Consider the following 21,755-nt stretch of genomic DNA (forward strand, 5'->3'; position numbering starts at 1 on the left):
AAAAGTATTAACCTTAGTAAGATAAGTTAATCATTAAATTTAGATTAAGGTACTAACATTGAAAATGAGTGCACCATTTCGCCGTTAAACGCAAGTTTGGCGAAACTTGTATAAGTTTAAAATGTGTTATACTTTTTTGAAAAAAAATAAAAAATAAAAATTATTTCGATTTGGTTCTATTCACCCCGTTAAGGATGGACTCACGCTAGACCGGGCCGGGGCCGGGCCGGAGCATTCAACGCTTCGTTTTCTATGGAAAGCACCACGTGATCAGCCGTCATAGAAAATGACATTTCGGACGCCTCGGCAGGGGTCCGGCCCGGTCTAGCGTGAGTCATCCTTAATTGTTTGTTATTTGCGAAACAATTTATCAATTAAATTGCTCAATCTTGCTCTACATTGTAACGCACCGATGATTCAAGGATGTCACATTTTTTACACACCAGATATCTATTCAACCAGAAAAAGGTCATTTCGTAGTCTAGTTCATTAAAATTGGTTTGTTATTCTATCGCTGAACATCACTGAAAGTAGACGCTTTGAAAAATGTCGAAATTCACGGGAAATATTGTTTTTATTTACTGTTGTGTGGTGACCCTAGTGGTAGGGGTGTACATTGCCAAAGGTAAGTTAAGTTGTTATAAACTTTTATTTTTTTACAAATGTTTATATCAGAATCCAAATATTGATTTAAGAAATTTTAGCACAATATTGTAACTTATTATTACAGTTGGGTATATACCTGTCGCAGTTGGTTCCAGGTCATAAGGTAGGTATTTCTATGTACTTCATTTCGTTCTATGGGCACCAAGCGGAATTCCATTGCAGAACTGAGATATTGGTATTATTATTAAAAATCTCGTCACCCTTATTACCTAAGCAATAGAGTCCCACTGGCGAATGGTTTGCCCCGCTCGCCCGGCGGTGCTCGAACATCTACCCTGCAGCAATATTTAGTGACCATATTTTGACTAAAATACTAATATCTCAGTTCTGCAATGGAATTCCGCATGGTGCCCATAGAACGAAATGAAGTACATAGAAATACCTATCCAATGACCTACCTCTAATTTCTGTTGGTTTATCCTTGTCCGTGTATCCGTGGTCCTTTGATTACTTAGTTATTGTCTAAAATAAACAAAGTCCATGGGCAACTTAGCCAGGGTTTTCATGAAGTATTGGTCTCTGCAGCTGTATGCTGCCACACACGGTCCGTCAGGATACGCACGTACTGTTTGATGCCTGAAAACCAATATGTAGTTGTAACTATCAGTACTGCAAACAAAATTGATTACGGAGCGCTTTTGGGATTACTTCGGTCTTGCAAATCGGTTAAATTGTTACTGGAAAATACGGAATATTCGATGTTTATGCCATTATTGTTTCTTCCTATTCGCGATTCTGCACAATATGAATTCCACACAGCTGAATTTTATCACACTTCACAGTCATTAACTCATCACAATCTTTTTTCTTCCTATTCGCGAATCTTACGAAGATGCCAATTCGAACAATCCAAATGATATTCCACCACCTCCAAGGAAGACCAGCGCTGTAGCATATACCTATATGTTAGAGCATATGCTGAGTGGTGTCAATTTGTAGCCTCTATAGCACCATCAATATTGTAATTATTGCATGTTAGTATAAGCTACTTGTAATTTTACGTGTTAGTGTATAAGATCTTCTTCTTTTTGAACTTGTATGGTGCTGTATGTAGATTTATACAATAAACGTTTTCTATTCTATTCTATATTTGTGATGTATTCTGCCCCACTGCGAATAACCTCTGTACACTAGTAAAGGATGACTCACGTTAGACCGGGCCATGACCGGGCCGGAGGTTCCAGCGCTTACTTTTCTATGACATGACAGGTGATCACGTGATGCTTTCCATAGAAAACGAAGCGCCGGAAGCTCCGGCCCGGTCACGGCCCGGTCTAACCCGGTCATCCTTAATGATGAACCGCTGAATGAATGTTAGTACTTGTAAACACATCGCCCTAGCTGGTGTCATATTTCTGACTTTAAGGTCGTTACTCGTCCAGCAAGTGTACTCCTCGTAGAACATGCACGATTTCTAGTTCTATAGTTAAGAGTGTCAGAGACAGCACTAGCTTTAATGATTACTTGCAAACGCAGCCGCCCCAGCAGTGATCCAGCCTCTTAGCTGGCGTCCTGCTCCTCACTTTGTGGTCGTCGCTCGTCCAGCAAATGTACTCCTCGTAGAACATGCATGATTTGTAGTTCTCGCCGTACGGGCAGTCGTGTGCTGAAATAATTACAAAAGGAACAATACCTATAATCATAATAATAATCATGATTTATATACTAGCTGTTTTTCGAGTTATCCCAAATATCAAAAAATTATTAAGATTGTGATAATAAACAAATTTTCATATGACACTACGCACAGCCAAGAACCTGATGTAGACGAAACGTTTAATATGACTAATTACCTATCTTGATAGGTAACATTTTCGACATTCGGGATCACGACCTTAAAATCACCCAGTATCTGATTATAAGGCATCGTCCCGAAGTTCCTAAAGGATTCTAATTATATACAGGACTTCTGAGAAAAAAGTATGGTTCCAATCTTATTCACGTAAAAAAATTAGGTATACTTACTTAACATCACGCCAGAGGCACACCCAAAAACTAAAGAAAAAAACCACATCTTTACCAGAAATATTTTTAGACTTAGGCTATAGCGCCAGAAAATATTTCTATACTAAAAGCAAAAAAACAAAAACTACTAAAAGCTCAAAAGCATTGAAAAGGGATCACTCGTGGCAAATTTGGTTTTCATTTATCCCGAGTGTGGGAAACTGAGGCATCACAGATTTTTTCAGTTTGTTTTTTATTATGCATAAGTTACGAATCTCACAAGAAGGTGGTAGTCAAATATACACTGCTAGCTACTCGCTTTGAAAACAACGAATAAAACCCGGTAATCAATCGACGATCATAACTTCGATTCAAAGCAATTGTGCATTAGAATTCAATTAGGTAGTAAAAACCACTTTGACTGATTAGTTCTGGTCTTCTGTTCAGTGTTCACGCTCGGTGGATCTTTTCTCGCGGTCGTTTGTTTTTTTTCTCGTAAATCTGTGGAAGTTTCTGGTTGATGACAGATCGTTAAATTCTTTAGTAGCTACGTCAGTAGGTACCTAGTGTACCTACTGCGAAGACAGGTCGTGAAATTATATATTTCTTTGTCAATCAAGCGCAAGTTGGGATTTGTTAAGAATTCTGGAAGTCAAAATTATTTTTAATGAGAAGTTGGATCTCTATTATTCTGAAATAAATTATTTAAACATTATATTTTTCTTTTGTGAATTTATTAAGGTAGTGTCACAAAAGCTTAGATATACTTACATAAATTATGATATCTAGATTTGTAACTTTTAAGTAGTAAGAACAACTTAGGGCCAGTTTCATAAAATACTGTATTAAAAGATGATATCTCATTTTATGAGAGAGGTCTCTGTTTCCTTTTTTGAATTGTGGTAGTTTTATTACAGTTTCTATTAGTTAGTTAATGTGTAAGCCATATTTCTTCCGATCTCCTTTATTTTGATTAAAATACTTCTCATTAATTTCTCTGTAGGATCAATTTCGCGTCCCTTTTATATACAGTAAGTACCCACGTCGAAATACCAGCTGTAAAGAAAAGTGGATACTATGTTATGTTAGGACACCTTATTCTGTATCGGAGGTCTACAATCGAGTTCCCGAACCCCCGTCTACAAAGCGCGCGGCGGAACACCCCAGGGGGTTTAGTCCGTGGGAGTCGAACATACCCGCTAGGCTTCTCCCGGGCCAGTGGAATCCACAAAGGATTCCCCCTGGGTCATCAAAAAAAGGACACCTTATTCTTTCTGTCCTCTCATTTAACCATAACATCCCATTCCAGAAGAATGTCCTCCAAACGAGGAGTACCTCCTCTGCGGCACCGCCTGCCCCTTCAACTGCTCCAACCCTGGGCCGGTTCCTGTCACCTGTTCAGATGACTGCATAGAAGGCTGCTTCTGCAAGTCTGGCTTCCTGAGGAATGATACTGGGGAGTGCGTTAACGCTGATGAGTGCATTGGAGGTACCTATTTATATATTGGAAGTTTATATTTTTTCAGTTCTCCGGCCGGAAAGCGTAAATTTCCGGTCCGCGGCGCTAAACGAAGTTGCCGCTTTCTGGCTCCGTCGGACAGAAAAATAGTACCGTAAACTGGGGTTACTTTGATTCGTGGGGTAACATTGATCATCGATTTTTGAACTATAAGGAATATGTTTCTGAACACTTTTATCATCTATTTATGTTAAGCATGCCAACCACATCTTAAAATGTTTAAGTTCGCGTTCAATAATTAACTCCATATTCCTCAAAAATCCATGATCAATGGTACCCCGCGAATCAAAGTAACCCCATTTTACGGTATACACACCTCGGCCAGTAAAAAATAAAGCTTCAGATCACTTAATATTGTCTTCGGTTACCGCGATAGTTACTCATGAAATAAAACTATGAAAACGGATTATATCGCGTATATTGAATTTATAATACATCCCGACGTTTCGAATGTAATATACTATTTTAGTTTAGTTTCAGGGTTGTAAGCTGATATCATCGTGTATGATGTGTACGAAGCAGAATTTGCATTCTGTTTGCAGTCTGCATTGTTGACCTGCACAGTGTTTTTGTTATGTCTGACCATTTTCATAATGGCTAGCCGATCATTTCATGAAATTGACAATTCTAAGACCTGACCTTGATGGAGCATAGCAAACTGAGCATTGTTTTTTTCACACAAACGCTGCAGTGCTAACCTATTAACCATTTTTCAACATTTTTATGCTTTACAGAAACCAACCCAATCTGCTCAGCCAACGAAGAGTTCCTCGCTTGCGGCACAGCATGCGCGCGCACCTGCACCGACCCTGAACCCTTGAACTGTGGTCTAGCTTGCAGCATGGGGTGCTTCTGCAAGTCAGGATATGTCAGAGATCAGAAGACGAACAAATGTGTCAGGTTGGACAAATGTCCAGTTTCCTCTGTTGGTAAGTAGACAATGTAACAGCTTGTAATGACTCGGAGACTTAACTATGGCCTATCCTGTGGTATGTGGTGCTTCCGCAAGTCTGGATACGTCAGGGATCAGAAGACGAACAAACATTTGTTCTTCTTCTGATGGTAAGTTACCAACATTAATGATGATGGTGGCTAGCATTGATTTGTACTTAACATGAGTTGCTTCTTCAAGATACCTTAGAAAAGTTTTCATCATGGAACGATGAACATGAGTTGCATCTGCAAAGTTCTCATTTGTATCATAGTGTTAAGCAAGATTGATGAAGAATTAAGGATTACTCACGCTAGACTGGGCCGGAGCTTCCGGAGCTTCGTTTTCTGTGTGTCTCACAATATTTGACGGAACTCACGGAAGCATCCATAGGAAATAGAAAATAGGAACTCTAAACAGTTACCTATATCAAAGCCTGTATTTAAAATTGCTGTTCTATCGACTGTGGCATAAATCGCGTGCTGTTATATAAATAGACGCAAAAGATCGTAAGATTCACCAAACTGACGTTATTTCTTGATTTCAGAACTATGTCTAAACCAGAACGAAGTGTACGACCTATGCCTCGCCAGCTGCGAGCCCTCCTGCGACAACCCCACCCCCATCTGCAGTAAGAAGTGCACCGGCGGCTGCGTGTGCGCACCCGGTCTGCTCCGCGACGGGTTTGGGGACTGCGTCAGTGTTGACAATTGTGGGAATGGCACCAGCACTGATGGGGCGCTCAAGCAGTATATGGACATTATTAGTAAAATTATGACTTTGTCCAAACCGTAGATAGATAAGTTTCTTCAAGAACTTCATATAATTATAATATATGTAAAATGATCTTTATTCGTTAAAATTAAGGTGTGACCTTCTTTTTGTAGTACCTACGGATCCACAGACGAACGTAATGTGGTCCTATTTTACCAAATTGACAATTTCCTGTACATTTCTTGGTACGAGTTAGTAACGACGGTACATAGTGTCATACATATTTACTTGTTAGGCCAGCAATGTACAGTGAATTGTCAATATTTAGGCAACTATTGTCAGCGTTGTGAAACTATTAAGCTTATACTGATCTTAAATAAGACGTATTTTGTAATTTTAAGTAGGTCCATAATATAAAATAGGTAATACCTATCGACATTAAATACACACTAGTTCTAATTAATCTTGCTGATTGAAACTAAAACTGTACCTAAGGTACCTGCGCCAAATAAGGCCTATTGTTTTTTATTTTTTATGTATCTTGTGGACTTGCGGTTTTATCTATATTACTTTATTTGTCTTGTAGTTTAATTTTCTCTTTAATTTGGTTCAGTTTCGTGAGTAATTTTTAATCGTATAAATAAGTAAATAAAATATAGTAATAATATAATGTGTTAGTACTTAGCAGTCGTCTTATGTCACCGCCTCAATTCGGGCAGGCTGAAAACCAGCGCTGAAACCACGCAGTAAAGGCGGGGCTTCCAGCACATTAGCTGAGACTGTCCTATTGTCACGTAGATATGAAATCTGAACTTATTTATACATAAATTGTTTAGTTTGTCATAAGTGTGTAAAAATTATTGTAAAAAACCCTACTTGTGGCAATATAGTTATTTGTTATACAAGGGCGCAAAGTTGTATTTTACCCGCGAGTGTGGAATTGAAACACGAGCAAGCGAAAGGATTCTATAGTTGAACCACGAGCGAAGCGAGTGGTTCTAAAATAGAATCCTGAGCGTAGCAAATGTTTCAACACACGAGAAGTAAAATACATTTGCACCCGTGTGTAACACAAAACTTTTCACCTCACTATAGCGAGGAAAGTGCAACATCCACAGGCGTTAGATCATCTTCATCACTGAAATCACTAATTTTTTTTACGATATTATAACAAAAAAACTCTGGAAATTCTGTATTTTTACGTGAGAAGTTTTTAAGTAAAAATTTTGTTTACAATGTTGACATTTCTGACGTATGAAATGTCAATGATGCGTTTTGAAATTGCATCGACTCAACTTGTGCGTTCAGAATTATATTTAACATCATTATTAAAAAACAAACGTTTCTTATGGAACTTTAAGGTTTATGACATAAAATCATTAAATAAAGCTAAATTTGGTTTTTTTTTTATTAGATTCTCAAACCATTTGTTTAATGATAATTAATATCAAACAAATCATTATTATGAGCGTTTTACGTTTTGTTATCTGTCAAGCTACTTAAACATGCTCCATCCAAGGTCAAATTACTTTCCCCACTAGTGGATAAAATGCGTTTTTCCCCGCTTGTTTTAAAGGATAAAAGACAACTTTCCGAGCTAGTGAGGGGAAAAATTATTTATCTATCTTTATCTACTTATCTATCTATATAGTACTAGCGGACATGGACGCAAAATTTGAACCCACTTATGAAAGTATGAAATATTGGAAGTTAGCAAGTTCAAGAACTGAACCGGGTCTTGGTGCAGGACTGCAGATACCTTACATAAATATATCAATGATAATGTGATTTTATCAACATTACCCATTGCATAGCATTAAGTCCATTTGTAAGGTAGTAAAGTATAGGTACTTGTTGTAAATAAGATAGTTGAACAATTAAAATAAATTATCAATAACAGTTTCACTTATTTTCCCTCCTTGCGTCGTATTCCTCAGTATTGAGGGTCGTGACCTCCCTTTGGTATCACTTTCTCTCTTACGATCTTTCTCCATCTGCTTTTTCTGTGTGGAGAGCCATGTGAACTGTGGAGTCAAGAGCGGTGCGGATCTGGTCAGACCAACGTATTGGACTGCGTCCCCTTCCAGGCCTTTTCCCTTCCACTTTGCCGGTCACAAAAAGCTTTTCGAGGTTGCCACCGTCTTTTCTTGCAATGTGACCGAAGTATTCAAGGACTCTGCGTAGACATTCGGATGACAGCCGCTACAAGATTCTGAGTTCTCGCAATATGGAGACGTTAGTCCGGAATGCTGTCCAGGGGATACGGAGCATCTTTCTCCAGCACCACATCTCAAAGGCGTCGATGCGTTTGCGGTCAGCAGCCTTCAATGTCCACGTCTCAGCGCCATACGAAAAGATCGAGAAGACTAGAGTCCGTACCAGTTTGGTTTTGGTTTTTACGGAATTGGTTTTCACTTATTTTATTTGCTTAAAATAGAAAATAGGATTAAGTAAATAATACATTAAATAATTTAATACTTTCATCTAATTAAAAATAAATGGAATAATATATAAAATAAGGTTAGTATACTATGTTTAGTCTTGATATTAGAGGTGTTTCTTAGTGGTAGTGTTATGATGTTAGCCATCTGTAACAAAGAAATTGTAAATTAGCTTTTAAATCATTATTTATTATAATGAGTTGCATATCCTTTTCTATTGTGCCCTACTTCTAAAGAACAAGTACCTATTGTATTCTTAAAACTATTTTTTTTTTAACTTTTTTATTGCTCACCCTACTTAGGTACTTTTCGAGAACTTCCTAAAATCAGTGTGTTTGTGGTTTTCCATCTAGGAGTACCTTTGACCGCTTTGGTTAATATAGGTACTAAATACTTAATTCCCCTTTCTTAAGTTGTAGTCTAAAGAGAAAAGATTAAACTATGCTCAATATTCAGTTTTTTTATTTTTTTTTTATTTTTTTTTATTTTTAAGAAAGGAGGCAAACGAGCAGACGGATCACCTGATGGTAAGCGATTACCGCCGCCCATGGACACCCGCAACACCAGAGGGGTTGTAAGTGCGTTGCCGGCCTTTAAGATGGGAATACGCTCTTTTCTTGAAGGTTTGTCATAATGATCCTATCCTAACTAGGATCGTAGGATCTCGCCCTTATTGTGTCTCACAATATTTGACGGAATATTTACCTAGGTTAGTAAGTATTCGGTATTTACCTAGGTTAGTAAGTATTGGTCAGGATTGTCGACGGACAAACTGACGACATGGAATTGTTAACAGCCTTAATAGAATGGAAAAATCTAAAATTCATTTGTTCTGTTGTATATTTGCCGCCTAATTATAAAGATGACCAATATTTGCAGGTTTTAAATTGTCTGGAAAATATAATGTGTAAATATTCTGATTTAGATATACTAATTGTAGGTGACATTAATTTAAACTCTTGCAGTGCAGCTGTCAAGACACAGTTTCAGTCCTTTTTAGAATTTGGGAATTTGTATCAGCATAATAACATAGCTAATGATCATGGCGGAGTCTTAGACCTGGTACTGACCGGGCTTGGACCGCAAAATGTGAGTGTGACGGGAGAAGTGGATGCCCTGGTGCCCCCAGACGCATATCATCCGCCACTCGAGGCAACATTAGCACTGCGTCGTGGCAAGTACGAACAACTGCCATCCCCTCCACCAGTAAGTGCTATCGAGAATCCACCATGGAATTTTCGTAAGGCTGATTTTAGGGCACTATATTCGAGCATAGCAAATATAGACTGGAGTGAGGTTCTCAGTACACAATGTGTGGATGCAGCTACTGAATTGTTTTACGCAAAGCTAAACGAATGTATTAGTAACTGTGTACCACTGAAGAAGAAGTCGGCCCCTAAGCGCTATGTATACCCATCATGGTACACGCCGGAAATAATCCACAATATACAAAACAAACATTTTCATTTTCGAAAATTTAAAGAAATTGGGATGGATTTCAATCGAGAACTGTACCGCTACTATAGAAGCCGTGTTAAATTCCTCATCGACAATGCCCACCAGCAATACCTCCGAAACCTTGAGAAGGACATTACAGAAGATCCATCGAGGTTCTGGAATTATGTAAAGAGCAAGCGAAAGAATAGGAATCAGACGACCGAATTTACCTATAAGGGTGAGAGGGTGTCGGGACAAAGAGCCGCAAATGCTTTTGCTGACTACTTTAGCTCGGTATTCCATAATGACGAGCCGCAACTCGACGAGGCGGAAGCAATGCAGGTGGTGAGTAATGCAGAGTCTCAGGCGGCACGAGTCACTGTAGATATTGTGGACGCCGTAGGATTGCGAAAGGCTGTTAAGCGACTTAAGCCGCGCAGTGCAACAGATGATGATGTGATGATGATCTTGATGGCATTCCTCCATATCTCGCAAAGGACTGCATATCCGCTTTAGAGGATCCGCTCTTGCATATTTACAACCTAGCGTTGAAATGTGCAGTCTATCCTGGCGTATGGAAGAAATCTAGAGTCACTCCTGTACCTAAGAGTGGTTCAAGTAATACGGAAGTAGAAACGTATAGACCCATAGCAGTCCTGTCTGTCTTTGGCAAGCTTTTTGAATCGATGATAGACTGTCAAATTAGCCATCAGATTTCCACCCAGCTTGCTAAGGGCCAGCACGGGTTCCGTAGGGGACGCTCGACTTCCACCAACCAGACAGTTTTTGTCGACTATGTCTCCGCAGAAATGGATGCGGGCCACCAGGTTGACGCCGCGTATTTTGATTTTAAGAAGGCGTTTGACCTTGTTGATAACGACATCCTCTTGCAGAAGTGTGCTTCATTAGGTTTCTCGCCAAAGCTTCTTAAATTCTTCGCAAATTACTTAAGGGATCGGTGTCAGGTGGTCAAGGTTGCTGGATGCGAGTCGAAGGCGTATTTCACCCGATCTGGAGTGAGCCAAGGAAGCACCCTAGGTCCGATGCAATTCATAATCATGATAAATGACTTGCCGGAAGTTGTAACCACTGCCAAGTGTTTATTGTTTGCAGACGACCTCAAACTCTTCCTGGGTGTCGGCGAAATAAGCGACTGTGAGGCGCTGCAGCGGGATATAGATGCGGTGGCTAAATGGAGTGAAGTTAATAAATTACATTTTAATGTCTCCAAATGTAAAACTATCACCTTTAACCGAATCCGCAAGCCGATAAATGCACCGTACACTCTGCATGGTATCCCGTTGGAGCGCGTCACAGAAATTCGTGACCTTGGACTAACGCTTGATAGGGAACTTAACTTCCGGCAACATATCACTACCACATGTTTGAAGTCGAGCAAAACACTCGGATTTATCATGAGGATGGCATACCAGTTTCCTAATCCGAATGTTGCCATAAGGCTTTACAATGCATACGTTCGCAGCAGACTGGAATTTGGCGCTATAGTTTGGGATCCCCACGAAGCAAAATATATCCTAAGTATAGAGAAAATACAGCGCAAATTTGCTAGGTTTATATACAGGCGTAAATATGGGTACTACCCCTATATGTATCCGTCACTATTTGTTACGGCTATGGTCGGATTGGACACTCTGGAATTGAGAAGGAAGTTGTTGCTCATAGTGCACTACTATCAGCTTCTAAATAATAGAGTTGACAATCCGAGTGTGCTAGGGCAGATAGGATTGCACGTCCCCGTTCTGAGGCGCGGAGGTGGCGCAGCAGTGGAACCGCGGCGACGCCCGCACCCGTTTGCGAGGAGCGTTGCGCGCACTCGACGGGGTGGTAATGCTCCCACGCGGAGAGCACTTTTGCTGCTGAACAAATTGTACGCGCAGGTTGCTGATACAGATATATTCCACGATAGTATAGGTGTTTTCGTGAGACGTGTTGGGCTGTGTCTTGGCAATTGTAACGCAATATAGGTGGGCAATTAAAATTAATTTTAATTTGATTTGATTTATACATGTGTAATTTTAATATGATTGATTTATAAGATGAGTGATTTATATATACTTGATAATTTTAGGAATAAGGTTTAATGTGCAATTTGAATTATTTATAATGTAATTTAATCATATGACTGAGTACAATTGGTAGTTTAAGAAATGATTTAAATTATAGTTTGACATGTAAATTAATATAATGTAATATAATGTAATTTAATAATATGATTTATTGTAGTATGTAAGTGCTTTGGTTTAGAACTGTAAACTTGCATATTTGGAAATAAAATAATAATTTATCTAATGCAACCAAGTAATCGCACTCTTTTAGTCATTGTACATCGGGTAATGAAGGGCAATAATACAGTCAAGGGCATAAATATATATACATTCCCAAAGTTTCAAAAATATGTGTACTCTCTTACACCTTAGATAATAAAGTCGTTTTCACATAATTATTTTTGAGCAATTTGTCTGGATTCATATTTTTGCCTTCGACTGTACTATTTTAAATTACTACACAAGGAAACCGTAACAATCATGGAACTGTGTCTAAGTTTAAAATGAAATGACTAAACGGTAAAGTAAGTAAATAAATTATCCAAACGAAATCCAATTACAAAATACCAAACATGTACCAAAATTACTACTTATTTTTAAATCTAACTTCTTTCTAAGCGTGACTTACATTGCCATCTATTGGCAAAATAAGATAACATAAGCAGTATCAAGGCTTTAACCGCCATCTATTTGCAACGCTTTGAACTAAAATGCCGATGGGCTGACTTTTAGTTATCGTTGAACCAAACTTTCCTGCACAAAACCTGGTTTTGTATCAAGTACATGCATGTCATCACAGATGGCTCTGTTGACAACATTATATTATTCTGGAATCCAGAAAATAGGAATGATTGTGAATATAATGAAATAGTGGTGGACTGTAGGCCGAGCACATGATTGACGCGACAGTATCTCGCCGCGAGATAGACTACCCGTCTTTTACTAACTGTATGAATTAAAGGAGGACGGGTAGGCTATGTCGCGGCGAGATACTCTCGCGCCAATCATGTGCTAGCCCGGCTGGTGAATATATTGTTTTTTTTTTTATAATATACCACAATGGATAAACGAGCTAAAAAAACTGTAAAATGAAGAATTATTTACATACACAAACTGCTACCAACATTCAAAATAGTGTTACATTGTTAGGGAATATAGCACAAAAATAATTATCACTAATACATATTTTTCTATAAACGACAGCCTCTAGTAGTTACCTACTAATCACGATCACTAATGACTTCTTTCCGTACCTCATACTTGACTGAACTATACCGGGTGGGTCCTGAATACGAGCAAAAAAATAAACTGTAGGCTGTACTCCTCATACCTCATTTTGTTATTAGGGTTCCGTACCCAAAGGGTAAAAACGGGACCCTATTACTAAGACTCCGCTGTCCGTCTGTCTGTCATCAGGCTGTATCTCATGAACCGTGATAGCTAGACAGTTGAAATTTTCACAGATGATGTATTTCTGTTGCCGCTACAACAAATAGTAAAAACAGAATAATACAAATATTTAAGCTTTCTATATTTTTTTGACACGGAACTAAGAAGGAGAGAAATGCGGTCCTTTTAATTTCTGCTTTCTGAATTAAAAATGTATTTTTTTTCAAAAACGAAACTAACTATAACTAACCTAGCACCCGCCACACGACACAGCCGTCACCTTTTTGTACTCGTCCTCCCGTATCCCGTACGCTAGGTACGAATAAGACAGGTACTCCGAATGGTTCGACGCCACTCGGAACACCATGCTTCGGGAACCCGTAGAACCCGCTGTGACGCAGAAATCCACTTCACCTAGTGCGTCCACTGTGGCGGAGACTTCAAGGTAGGATATTACGTAGTTTTTCTGAAAGAGAACGGAGAACTGTAAGAAATAAGCAGAGAAGTCAAATGACTTCAGCTTGTAACTCCATAGTTATTAAGTTAACGCTAAGAGGGCCGACCATTCGGGGGGCGTCGCGGATAGAATGCCGCAAGCTATGTATTTGTGTCGTCGTTACAGATTAGATTTTGTATGTGAGTGAGAAGTGCGACTGTGTGCACGTTTTCCCCGCAAGAAATGGCAGAATGATTTGTACGGTAAGATATCGCTTGGGCTCCTCCCTTCCGACATGTCGGAAGCCGGTGTTGCTCAGACTTAAAGAACTTCAACTTGTCAATTAAGAACAATAAACAAATGTCACTAGTGTTTACATTTATTTTCAATAGGTTATAATTTATAATAAGTACTAATTATAAGTACCTTAATGTTATATATAATATAGATGTATGAAATATAAGTACATAAATAATCGAGCACGCCTAGGAAAATATTAAATAACAGATATTTAAACTTAATCATTTCGAAGCAACTGCGGCAAGTAAGCGGTAATACGCCAAGAGCGAAAAATACATTGAAATCAGGAATCATTTATTATTATTTATTACTGGAGATGTATTATTAAACAGTATAGGTACCTAATAATTTAATAATTACCTTAGCTGTGGCGGTGACAGTGACGAAGAACGGATCGTAATTGTTACGATGGCGGTATCGGTCGGACCCTCCTACCATTGGCAGAGAATCTGAAAATATGAGGTAATAGTTTTTATAAAACGGCTAAATTATGCATAGGCTATATTTTTTAACCATTAAAAAAAATAGGGGGGTTTATTTTTGTAAAAACGTACTTAGTCGGGTTTTTCCAACGTTTTTTGTTTATTACTTACTAGCGACCCGCCCCGGCTTCGCGCGTTTACTAATTTACACAAAACCTTTACAAATTATACATATAAACCTTCCTCTTGAATCACTCTATCTATTAAAAAAACCGCATCAAAATCCGTTGCGAAGTTTAAAAGATCTAAGCATACATAGGGACAGACGGACGGATAGACAGCGGAAAGCGACTTTGTTTTATACTATGTAGTGATGAAGTCCTTACTGCGGCACATTTTAAAATTTCAGCCCGTATACTAACTACGGAAAATTTTAAAATTTTAGCTATTTATATTTACGGTCATATTCTATCCCAACTTTGAACTTCTTCGTCTCATACGTCTGAGGCAGTGACGTCACACCCACAGCCAAAACCACCAAAATTATTCTCCCCAACATATTGCACCAAACACTAAAACAATACTGACATTCCAATAGGATGAAAAGAAACGAAAAACACTCATAAGTTGAGTTCAAGAAACATATGTACAAGCCAATATTCCATAAATATATACACGTCTCTAAGACACTAATAATAAGGTCGTGTAAATATATTTTTGGTAAGTTGGCTTGTATAGATGTTTGTAAACTCGACCGTACAGAAGGCCATTGCAAAATGATCTTTAATACAACGTAATAGAGATGCGATATTCCTTATCATGTTTTATCGAATTTCGGATGTCAGATATTTCCTCTTATTATAGGTGATAGAGTGAAGTGTCGTAATGTTATCTGAAGATAATCTTTTGCAACTGGATATTTGAGAAAACTTATGTGTGTCAGTGTCGAATGACAAGTTTTTAAATTCATATACTTACAGGGTGGCTAAAAAATAAGTGCATTCCATTGCCAAGGAAGTTTTGGAATTATACTGAGCAACTTTTACTATGGGACCAACCACGAAATCGCGAAAAACCGATTTACCCTCCCATAGAAAATGGACCAGCCAAAATGTATGAAACAGCCAAGTTTTTTTCGCGATTTCGTGGTTGGTCCCATAGACCCATAGTAAAAGTTGCTCAGTAAAATTCCAAAACCTCCCCGGCAATGGGAATGCACTTTTTTTTTAGCCACCCTGTATTAGAACGGTCCTTATGCTTCACCTTCCTTCACCGTCCTTATGCTGGACCCGGATATGTCCTTAAACTGCGTCCGGACCCGGATATGTCCTTAAACTACGTCCAAAAGAGAGGTATGGGCACTGTGAATGACATCTCGCTTTGTGTGGTAGGGCACAGGACAGCGGATGTCATTCCAGATCTTGAGCAGAGCCCAATTGGGGAAGTACCTCCACCTTACAGAAAACCGCAGCCAAAGTTCACTAGACCCTACTCATAGTGTTGTGTTCCTGCCGGTAAGTATCGTTGCCAGTGCTCAACGAGGGAGAGGAGTGTTAGGGTCGGCAACGCGCGTGTAATATCTCCGGTGTTGCAGGCGTCCATAGGCTACGGTAACTGCTTACCATCAGGCGGGCCGTATGCTTGATTGCCACCGACGTGGTATTAAAAAAATGCCTGCAATAAGGACCTTTATATCATACCTTTTTATCGATCCCATCCCACAAATGGTTGCCTAAATACATACCTACCTATAACACAGAAAACACCCATGACTCAGGAAGAAATATCTGTGTATGTGTATGTTATATGAAACCAGTTGGATCAAAAGCCTGTGGACAAATTATACTAAAAAAAGCCTTCAATGCCCTGCGCGTCCAGTACAACAATGGGTTCCGGATGCTGTTGGGACTGCCTCGTTTTTGCAGCGCATCAGGTATGTTCGCGGAGGCGCGTACGGACTGTTTCGGTGCGATAATACGCAAAAGAACTGCCTCCCTGATGCGTCGCGTGCGAGACAGTTCCAACAGCCTCGTGCGCCTAGTGTTAGAGTCGCCTGCTTGCCTTCTGGAAACATTGGGACAATGTACATATGGGATCCAGAGGCTTAGTTTATAAGTTATTATAAGTTAGTATAGGTTTAACTAACATAGGCTTAAGGGAATGTACATTTACACTATGGACATTAGTCTGAAATAAAATATATTGATAGATTGATTGATTAAAAAACTTATTTCTTCTTATTCGTATCCAGTTACGATCGCACACTTTTCGTTTTTGTACTAAACCTCTCAACCGTTCATAGGTACCAGGTAAGTGGTAAGTAGACGATTTGTTGAGTTTAACACAACTAGACGGAGCGTCGCTTCGCTATATCTACCACAATCCCCTGGTGATTTTAGTGGGCCAATATATATTATCACTGGATATTCAAGAAATTTATTCTAGGGTGTCCTACTGGACATCTGTCTACTAAATCGGGGATTTTGATCTAAATAGCGGCTTGAAGGATCGCCTGGGGATCAAAGATATATTCGTCCAAAGTTTCACCTGTGTTCACTTAGGTGATTTTAGTGAATATTATGAAATCTGATCTCTAGTTTGGACCAAATCACTAGTCAATATACAAATTTACTATTTCACTCATCAAAGTGAAGGCTATAAGGACACAAAATTTACGCGTTGTTTTCGATGCTTCACTTGGAAACTGAGCTATTATACAATGTTTTTTACTGATGTTTTGTTAAATGCTCTTACCGGGATTCGAACCCATCGGCTTCATAGGCAGGGTCACTACCGACACCGACTAGGACAAATTTACCTGAACACACCTTATACAACGTACGTTTACGTTTTAATCATATATTATGCCAACATCATTGGTAGTAGGTAAAATAAAAAAACCTTATACAGAACTAAAAGCATGTAGGCTACGTACGCCATAAAACTTAAGACAGGACTCGACCTCTTGGTGACTTCTTCTTCCTCGGTCCCTCATTGCTGAGAAATGTATGCTCCGTCTCCAGTATGCGGTCATAAGCAATATGGGTCACGCACTGCATGTTGCCGCCAACCACCCTCTTCACAGCATCAGACCATCTCGTGGGTGCATTTCCTCGTGCACACTTTCTAGATCAGGCTTTTTAGACCGCATGATATGACTAAAAAAGCTGAGTGCGCGTTCTTGACATATGAATGACGTTAAAACACGTCAACCTATTTCTTTCCTGTTGTTATAAATATTAAAGCCTGCAAACAAGGGCAGTAAGTTAGTCGTTCTAGGGCAGTAAAGTAAGAAATGTCTCAGATCACAATGTAATTAAAGAAATCTGAGGCTTTCTTATTTACTGACCGATGTATTAGTACATTACTATAGTGGCCGGCAAACGAAGGGTTGCAGCCATGTTGCAGCCAAGTAGATATAGGGATACGCGATCGGCAACCCCATTTCTCGCCGAATTTTGTATAGTGCTTTTCTCAAACTTGCAATGAAATATCCATATCCGGTGGCCAAAATCAAGAAAAAAACTGTCTAAAAATTGAATTTAGCAAGGAGCAAGTACCAGGGCCTCATGAATTACGAGAAGGCGTCGTTAACTACTCGCCGGGCCCCGGCGGCCGGGGCTACAAGTATGAGAGAATCGCGGGCCGCGGCTGCTGTCAAAAACAAAAGAAGGTTGTGTGTGTATGGCTGTATAAAATTCCTTTACATATCATCTTTACTTATCGCACCGGATACGTAGTTACCGGACCTAATTTGAAGTGAGTCATGTCAACATTTCATTGCAAGTTTGAGAAAACTATTTTTCTGTTAAACGGAGCCGGAAAGCGTCAACTTTAGCGCAGCGTGCCGCACGGAGAACAGAAAAACATCCTCCACGCGTTGATCCTCTATTGATGCTGTACCTTAACTTATTTACCTACTGACCAAACCCAACTTTGTTAGTTTACAGCCAGACATGTCAAATAGACAGACACCCAAGGCGCAGACCGCAGTGCACCCAGGTGGGGGGATCAGTGCCAAACCGCCCGCCCAAGCTGGCGGTCGCGTCGCGGCGCGTTCGCGAACTCCGTTCGACATTCGCGAGTGTCGTAAGCTTGAGGTACAGGTTTACTACTTATCTGAGGTGTTTGGTAAAGAAGCGCGGAGATTTTCTAGTAGAAGAGGACTAAAACTCGTTTATATGTACATTTTTACTTACATAAAATTACAGCTTCATGCAGCCAAACCTCCATGGGTTGACCATAATAACCAGTTGCCTCAGTTAATAGTTCGACCTATTGATAAGATTAATAGTGACGTAGTGAGGCTGTGAAACGTGTTGTGATTGTTATGTGTTTGTGCGCGTGAACCGCCATGGATGGCGAGAATCGTATTATTTTGAACGTTGGTGGCATCAGGTGGGTTGAGATGAAAAGTTTGAATTAGAAGCTTTTTAAATATGTGTTTGTTATTGTTGTAATAAGAATATTATTTTCATAGAGTCAGACCAAGCTAAGTTAGCAGCTATTTTGATAGCCCACACTGTGCAAGTATTATTTTAAACTTCAAACTTCTATAAAATTATGACGTTTAAATAACACTTGCATAGTCGGGGCTATCAAAATCGCTGCCAAATTAGCTTGGTCTAACTCTATTATATAGAGTTAAATTTAAGGCTGATAGACAAAATTTCATAGCATAGGTACCTAGGTCTATTGGGATCTTGTTTGTTCTTAATTCGTCTCAAAATATTATTGGACGTAGTCTAGTGACTAGAAAAAATATATCAATTGTACGTCGATAAACGTAAAGATCTTGACTAGGCCCCTAGGGCTGAGATGGTCGGTTTTATATTATCTGTCATCATGCTTGTCACGTTCTTACAAGTATGAAAGTGCGAAAGTGACGCATGACATGACAAGTGATAAAAATGCCATGATACCGCCGCAAACCAACAAAGAAAGTTATACGCAGACGAATTCGGGGGCTAAATGAATATTAATTTATAATTAATTATACTTCTTAACAGACTTACACACACACACACACACACACACACACACACACACACACACACACACACACACACACACACACACACACACACACACACACACACACACACACACACACACACACACACACACACACACACACACACACACACACACACACACACACACACACACACATACACAAAATCAGCTTTTCTTGTTATTTAACACTTTTACTGCCAGCGACCCGCTAGGCGGATTCTCTATTCGTAGGCGCTTTTCGCTAAAAACGATTGTATCGGCTACGCTCGTAGCGCGTAGTTCGCCCTAGCACTATTAATTATGAGAATGCAGTGAAGTTTGTCTAGTAAATAACTAGTATTAAAAAAATGTGTTTTACACAATGTCGCGCCCGATACTCTCAAGCGCGCAGTTGTTTAATGCGATAGACGCAGCGTTGAACGCATGCGATCATGGTATTGACAATGACAATGCGCTTATGGCTCTGCTAATATTACTTACTGACAATAGGGTCGTTGACTGTATTTAAAATAAATTATATCAGACCATGCATGAAATAAAGCACCCGATAATTATTAGAAAATAATAAATAGCAGTTATTTTAAACACAAGTTCTATTGTTGGGTCCACAAATCGAAAATAGTTCCTTTTCAACTGTCGTTTTCATTTTCTACTTTCTAACTTTTGATAGCACTTTAGAGTGTAAAGTAGAACTTTTGACGGACTTATTTTGAAAGTCACATCTCTGAGAAACTTTTGAGTAAACACAAAATGTTATATGTGTATATAAGTGGAAACACTACAGTTTCTTCATCCCACGTTGTTCAAAGGAGTAGGTTCTAAATGTTTGTACAGTTTTGAAGTCTGGTCTCGAAAGGGAAAGCTTAAGAGCCCGTAGTCGATTTGAAAACGCGCGAAGATACGACTTTTACACAGTAACCGAACGCCGGCCGCTGCTTGAAATAACGCGACCGCCTAAACAATATTGATACTTTCGCAACATTATGCGTCACTTTATAACTTTAATTAGGTTAAAATAAAACTTTCGGTAAATTTGATATAATCGTTTATTACTCTTAACAATTTACCTATGTATTCATATAATACATACAAATTATATACCATGATGATAATGATTTGCACTAAGGCAATATCTTATATATATATATAATCATCTTACTCGTGTTATCCCAGCCTTTTTGCCACGGCTCATGGAAGTCTGCTGGGGTCCGCTTGGCAACTAATCCCAAGAATTGGCGTAGGCACTAGTTTTTACGAAAGCGACTGCGATCTGACTTTCCAACGTTCCAACCCAGAGGGGAAACTAGCCTTTTGTTGAAATTTGGTATACAGATAGTTTGAATCCCGGGGAAGGACATAGAATACTTTTTATTCAAGAACTCACCCTTTAAGGGGGTGGAAATTTGTATGGGGAATCAATAAACGCTGAACCGATTAAGATGAAATGAGGTATGGACATAGTTTGAGTCCTGGGGAAGGACATAGGATAGGTTTTACCCCAGAAACGGGGGGCAGGGGGGGGGGGGTAATGGAAATTTGTATGGGATCCAATAAAACCGATTTGGATGGAATTTGATATTATGGAGATAGTCTTAATCGTTGGGAAGGGTGATAATAATTTTTATTTCCAAAGTCATCCTCTTCTCTTCTCCACTCTTCTAACACTCGCTCAACGTGTGGTTGGTTGTACGATGAATACTGCTCAAGACCTGGAACACCTGGAGTGCTTCTGGGTGCAAAGGGTCAGGGGTAACACTCGCTCAACGTGCCGCTGGTAGAGTATGATGGGGAAAACTCAAGACCTGGAACACCTGAAGTGCTGCTGGGTGCAAAGGGTCAGGGGTAACACTCGCTCAACATGCCGCTGGTAGTGTGTAGTGTACGATGGATACAGCTCAAGACCTGGAACACCTGAAATGCTTCTGGGTGCAAAGAGTCAGGGGTAACACTCGCTCAACGTGCTGCTGGTAGTGTATGATAGGGAAAGCTCCAGACGTGGAACACCTGGAGTGCTGCTGGGTACAAAGGGTCAGGGGTAACGGATAACACTCGCTCAACGTGCCGCTGGTAGTGTATGATGGGGAAAGCTCCAAATCTGAAACACCTGGAGTGCTGCTGAGTGCAAAGGGTGGGTAACACTCGCTCAACGTGTTGTGGGTAGTGTATGACGGAGACAGCTCAAAACCTGGAACACCTGGAGTACTGCTGGACGCATCGGATCAGGGGTAAAACTCTTTTAATCTGAAGTTGGTAGAGTATGCTGTAGGCAGGTTAAGTTCTTCAAGACCTGGAACACCTGGAGGGCTGCCAGATGAAGCAGGCACCTGACCAGAGCTACCACACGTTTAACATGCAGTAGGTACTGGGGGTTAAAAGGGGGTGGAAGTTCTGATAACAATAAATGAACCTGAGTTTCACTAAGTACAGCCAGGGTTCATCATCAGCTCTATCTTGGGTACTGCTCTCCCATTTGC

The 21,755-nt window shown here is 39.7% G+C and overlaps 4 protein-coding genes across 4 annotated transcripts in view; 2 read left to right on the forward strand and 2 right to left on the reverse strand.

Annotated features, from left to right (window-relative positions):
• Positions 1-395: 395 nt before the first annotated feature.
• On the forward strand, positions 396-5,855 carry LOC134746952 (serine protease inhibitor swm-1-like). Its single transcript, XM_063681524.1, has 4 exons — positions 396-625; positions 3,920-4,099; positions 4,864-5,058; positions 5,608-5,855. Exons 1-4 carry the CDS (start codon positions 547-549, stop codon positions 5,853-5,855), a joined length of 702 nt encoding a protein of 233 aa, XP_063537594.1. The 5' UTR covers positions 396-546.
• On the reverse strand, positions 1,122-2,719 carry LOC134746962 (uncharacterized). The gene is made up of 3 exons (XM_063681535.1): positions 2,632-2,719; positions 2,131-2,272; positions 1,122-1,242 (listed from the first exon to the last, which is right to left on the reverse strand). Exons 1-3 carry the CDS (start codon positions 2,678-2,680, stop codon positions 1,122-1,124), a joined length of 312 nt encoding a protein of 103 aa, XP_063537605.1. The 5' UTR covers positions 2,681-2,719.
• A 7,484-nt stretch (positions 5,856-13,339) lies between the features above and the next one.
• LOC134746953 (uncharacterized) lies at positions 13,340-14,863 on the reverse strand. The gene is made up of 3 exons (XM_063681525.1): positions 14,725-14,863; positions 14,204-14,292; positions 13,340-13,573 (listed from the first exon to the last, which is right to left on the reverse strand). Exons 1-3 carry the CDS (start codon positions 14,822-14,824, stop codon positions 13,358-13,360), a joined length of 405 nt encoding a protein of 134 aa, XP_063537595.1. The 5' UTR covers positions 14,825-14,863; the 3' UTR covers positions 13,340-13,357.
• Positions 14,864-18,517: 3,654 nt separating this feature from the next.
• Positions 18,518-21,755, forward strand: part of LOC134746526 (potassium voltage-gated channel protein Shaw-like) — a 224,299-nt gene continuing 221,061 nt past the window's right edge. The window contains exon 1 of the mRNA XM_063680938.1: positions 18,518-18,663. Within this exon, the coding sequence (XP_063537008.1) occupies positions 18,620-18,663 (44 nt within the window). The 5' untranslated portion in view covers positions 18,518-18,619. The remainder of the gene's footprint in view (positions 18,664-21,755) is intronic.

This window comes from Cydia strobilella, chromosome 13 (genome assembly GCF_947568885.1).
Source record: "Cydia strobilella chromosome 13, ilCydStro3.1, whole genome shotgun sequence".
NCBI classification, from domain to species: Eukaryota; Metazoa; Arthropoda; class Insecta; order Lepidoptera; family Tortricidae; genus Cydia; species Cydia strobilella.

Coding starts and splice junctions, on each gene's coding strand:
- LOC134746953 (XM_063681525.1), bottom strand. CDS start 14,824: ATGTTGGGGAGAATAATTTTGGTGGTTTTGGCTGTGGGTGTGACGTCA. Junction 14,293..14,724: donor AGTTGGGATAGAATATGACC/GTAAATATAAAT, acceptor TCATATTTTCAG/ATTCTCTGCCAATGGTAGGA. Junction 13,574..14,203: donor CTGTCACCGCCACAGCTAAG/GTAATTATTAAA, acceptor GTTCTCTTTCAG/AAAAACTACGTAATATCCTA.
- LOC134746962 (XM_063681535.1), bottom strand. CDS start 2,680: ATGTGGTTTTTTTCTTTAGTTTTTGGGTGTGCCTCTGGCGTGATGTTA. Junction 2,273..2,631: donor TGCCTCTGGCGTGATGTTAA/GTAAGTATACCT, acceptor TAATTATTTCAG/CACACGACTGCCCGTACGGC. Junction 1,243..2,130: donor TGGGGCGGCTGCGTTTGCAA/GTAATCATTAAA, acceptor ATTGGTTTTCAG/GCATCAAACAGTACGTGCGT.
- LOC134746952 (XM_063681524.1), top strand. CDS start 547: ATGTCGAAATTCACGGGAAATATTGTTTTTATTTACTGTTGTGTGGTG. Junction 626..3,919: donor AGGGGTGTACATTGCCAAAG/GTAAGTTAAGTT, acceptor ATCCCATTCCAG/AAGAATGTCCTCCAAACGAG. Junction 5,059..5,607: donor ATGTCCAGTTTCCTCTGTTG/GTAAGTAGACAA, acceptor TCTTGATTTCAG/AACTATGTCTAAACCAGAAC.